The sequence below is a fragment of the Zea mays genome, chromosome 9, assembly GCF_902167145.1.
Source record: "Zea mays cultivar B73 chromosome 9, Zm-B73-REFERENCE-NAM-5.0, whole genome shotgun sequence".
Lineage (NCBI taxonomy): Eukaryota > Viridiplantae > Streptophyta > Magnoliopsida > Poales > Poaceae > Zea > Zea mays.
The window spans coordinates 107,818,198-107,822,224 of NC_050104.1; the positions used below are offsets into that span (position 1 = coordinate 107,818,198).

The following is a 4,027-nucleotide window of genomic DNA, read 5'->3' on the forward strand; positions in this document are numbered from 1 at the left end:
ACCATGTGCAATACAGTTTCCGGTCTCAATAAGATCAATACTAGTTTGTTGTTACAGGCAGCAGGCTGGCCATGCATGAATCATGACCGATGCAACGCTTCAGGTTCCTTTACAACACGCATGCATCTAGCTTTCCACAGCAAACAACTGGCGGCGGCGGCGGCAGCAGCAGGTATGCTGATGCACCACGTTCTAGTGGAACTTGAGGCTGGTGAGCACGTTGTTGTTGACGGGGTCGGCGAGGTGGTCGAGCAGGTTCTGGAACGGGCCGACGCCGGTGACGAGCCCCTGGATGAAGTAACCGAGGATGGCGAGCATGGCGAGCCTGCCGTTCTTGATCTCCTTGAGCTTGAGCTCATTCATCTCCTTCTCGGTCTTGCCGAAGCCGAGCGGGTTGAAGAGGGGCCCGCCGGGGTAGGACGGGTCGCCGGAGCCGGCGAGGAACTTCTCGAGGCCGAGGAAGTACTGCTTGCCCATGGAGCCCGGGTTGTACCAGTCCTGGAGGCGGCGGTGCTCGGCGAAGCCCATGAGCGCCATGTTGAAGACGAAGAGCGTGTAGGAGTCGGCCCAGTAGTTGTAGGTGCCCGCGGGCGGGATGACGCCCGTCTTGAACCACGGCAGCGCGGTCTCCGGGGGGATGATGCCCATCTTGCCGAAGATCTCCGGGGCGATGGCGCCCACCGCGCCCAGCATGGCGTAGCGGCCGTTGATCACCTCGCCATAGGCCAGCCACTTGGGCTCGATGAAGCCCCCGGTGCCCTCCGGGTCCGAGAGGCCCAGCGGGTCGAAGCCATAGTCGCCGGGCAGCCTGCATGCATGCATGCAGCAGCAACAATGAGGCAGGTGAGCATAGGGTTTCTATCGTCGCTAGCAGAAGGTTTGCTGCGCGCGGGGCGGGCAACGAGCGCAGGTACGTACGTGCCATCGAGGTAGGAGAGGGACTGCTTGGACGCGAACCACAGCTGCCTGTCGGCACCTTGCTGCGAAACGAAAACAATCGAGTCAGCACTCAGCAGTACGTAGTCCTCTCAAGAACGAACGAGCTTGCCATCGTTGAGATTGACGACGGACGGATTACTAGCTATAGTAGGGTACGGCGCACAGACCTTGGCTGGAGGGCTGGAGCTGGCCCTGACGACGAAGGGCGCCTTCCTCGCCGACGACCTAGAGACGGCCGACTGCACGGGGCGGCCCAGCAGCTGCCGGCCGGAGAGGAGAGCCTGGGCCGCCATCGATCAGGCACTGGTGCTTCTTCTAACTTGAGCTTCCGACAACGTACGTGCTTGCGCTCGCGATCGTGTCGATGGCTCGCTGCTCTATCCGCAGTTTGGGAGGAGAGGGGCGCAGAAGAAGAGGCGCGGAAAGTATGTGACTGTGCCACGAGAGGGGTGCGGGGCCCAGGGAAATCTAAACCGCGCCGGGGAGATGAGGCCGCATCCGCGGGGCCACTGGCGCCGCGCCATCTGGCGGGTACGATGGGATAAGGGGCGCCATTCGCCGAGGCATGTGGCTCGCAGGCCTTGGCAGCAGCTGGCCGCAGGAATGCACGCAAGGCTCGACGCTTGGCCAAGATTTTTCCTCCCAAGGAACGCCACGCCCACGCGTATCGTATGGTAGGCTGGTGATGGATGTTGGATAATTTGGCCCATTTGGATGAGGTCGCTTTAGGCTCAAACGAAACCTACAGGGAAAAGCCTACTAAAAACCATCTAAATAACACTGGGATAGTTTTGAAGATGATTTATCATATTGCGTGTCGGTGAGTAGGGATGAAAAATAGATATCTGAATTGTTTGAACAAATTTAATATTTTAAAATAGATATGCAAGAAATTTGATGTTGCTCTTATTATGTTATCAAACATATTATTACAAATAAGAATAAAATTCTGCATAGAATGTTTTATGCATTATTTGCTCTCTACAATAAAAAAATGAATAAATATCTGAATTTGTATCCTGATTATCATTTGAGAAATTATTTGATGCGTACATTTAAGGTTTACCTTTTATGAACCTTTACAAGCTCGATGCTAAAAACAAGAATATAAATATGTATAGCAGATTCTACATCTTATTTATTCGATCAAAAACCTGATATCCAAATAAGTATCTGTTTTCGACTGTTTTCATCCCTACCGGTGAGTTATCGAATATATAATAAAAAAAAAGTCTATGCATTGCTCTAACATATTCAGCGTTGACTATATAATCTCCTTGATAATAAAACCATGATATTATAGTCATTTTGTTAGACTATCCCTAGCAGCTTACTCATCTTCATCTCTTATTTCAAACTCTACTAGTCATATGCTCGTGCATTGCTACAGTTTTTATATATGACATAGGATAAATTTTGTTTTATTAAAGCATAAAAATATGTGTTTTCTATTGATTAGGTGGGTGTGAATGTGGAGCTAACAACCAAGGTTTAAATACCCACTTATACATAATTTCACCTTATTTTTTACATAAAGTGCAAATATAAGGCTTCCCAAAAGGAGGTCTTGCACCCTTGTATCATTTGCCCTTTCAGTAAGAGATAACAAACATTGAATGGTTTCAATGATATTTTTGTTGTCTCCCTGAAGGATATTATGAAGAATCACCTCAAATAATTGTTGGGGTTTTGGTGGTTGCAATATATTTCTATTAAATAAAACAAATCTTTCCAAACTGATCTGAGCATGCCAAGGCAAATGAAGCAACACTACATGCCCCCATGTACCCTTGAAGTGGAGCACCAAGTTCACTGAATGTTTTTAGCGTGGTAATTGTGTGGTGCTGTGAGATCTCAGAACCATTGCCTAGAAGCACAAGAAGTTTCTTGTCAATTCCTGATTCAATCATAGTCTCAACAGTCTTCAACTTTCCAACCTTTATCAGAGATGCAAGTCTTGCGAACACATTTTCATACATTGCTCATTTTCTGTAAACAAGAGATCTGCAATTTGATCCATGGGAATTCTTGCCAAATTTCATCAGCAATTGCGCCATCAACATGCTCAGATATCTTGGCCAGAACAGAAGAGAAGTTGGATAAAGTTGAAGTATCTTCACAGGCACCAAGAAGATCAATTAATCTATCTATGAAACCTACTATTTCAAGAGAGCAAGTAAGATTTATGTAGTCTGCTGGAACAAATATAACTGCAATCGCGGTAGTGACTGTAAAAATAAGATCTGGTGATCCTATGGAAATTATCTCTGCTATTCAAGGGACAAGTATTTTAGTGAACACAATTTTGCTTGCCTCAAATTCAGATAGGGATATGCATGCCATGAGAGCTTGACTTGTGTTTGCCAATTAAATGTCAATGTCCGTGAATTCTAGCAGAGAAAAGAATTATCCCATCTTTCGTTCAGCTGGTCTTTTCATACACTCTTTGCCAAAAAATTCCAAGGAGCTACAAATGTTGCATAGTATGAAATCGAATTAGATAAAAAAGCACAAGTAACATCATTTGTTTTGTTCTCATGGTACATCTACATCTTTTTCACTGACGTATGAAACTGGACCAAGTGCACAAGTTGCATAAGTTGGGAGGTTGGATATGGTTTTCTCCCATTTTTTTCATTATGGTTTTCTTCGTCAGAGCTTGCCCATGGTAGCAACTATAAGGGGATAGAGCTCACAACGATCCAGCAAGACTTCTATGTCGGGCTGTGAAGTATAGAGAAGTTAAACACCCAAAAACCATGGTGTTTGGAATTTTTAGTTATTCTATTTTTCATGATGTATCTTCCTCTAACATGCCTTAATTTGCAAATTTGGCATAACTACTGATTGAAAAATTATGTTTGTAAAAAAAATAATAAGCATATTTGTGAAGCTAAACATGATGTTACTTAAGAAAATATGTTGTAAACATAATAAGATTAATATTGAAATGGAAACATATGTAAATTAGAATCATCCAACAAAGGTAAGAGATGTCCATGCTTTGAGAACCTTTTTCAGATTACGACCGAAGAAGTAGCCCTCCAAGACTCAGCGAAGGTTGCCGCAATTCCACAAATACATAGCA

The 4,027-nt window shown here is 45.4% G+C and overlaps 1 protein-coding gene and 1 pseudogene across 1 annotated transcript; both read right to left on the minus strand.

The window, feature by feature from the left end:
- On the minus strand, positions 1 to 1,315 carry LOC100282214 (chlorophyll a-b binding protein 8). The gene is made up of 3 exons (NM_001155126.2): positions 1,107 to 1,315; positions 919 to 980; positions 1 to 808 (listed from the first exon to the last, which is right to left on the minus strand). Exons 1-3 carry the CDS (start codon positions 1,230 to 1,232, stop codon positions 193 to 195), a joined length of 804 nt encoding a protein of 267 aa, NP_001148598.2. The 5' UTR covers positions 1,233 to 1,315; the 3' UTR covers positions 1 to 192.
- Positions 1,316 to 2,416: 1,101 nt separating this feature from the next.
- LOC103640149 (uncharacterized) lies at positions 2,417 to 3,485 on the minus strand (annotated as a pseudogene).
- Positions 3,486 to 4,027: the final 542 nt, after the last annotated feature.

Excerpts from the sequence above, each read along its gene's own strand:
- LOC100282214 (NM_001155126.2), bottom strand. The coding sequence starts at position 1,232 with ATGGCGGCCCAGGCTCTCCTCTCCGGCCGGCAGCTGCTGGGCCGCCCC. Across the intron at positions 981-1,106 it reads GCTCCAGCCCTCCAGCCAAG|CAAGGTGCCGACAGGCAGCT; the intron begins GTCTGTGCGCCG and ends TTCGTTTCGCAG. Across the intron at positions 809-918 it reads CTCTCCTACCTCGATGGCAC|GCTGCCCGGCGACTATGGCT; the intron begins GTACGTACCTGC and ends GCATGCATGCAG.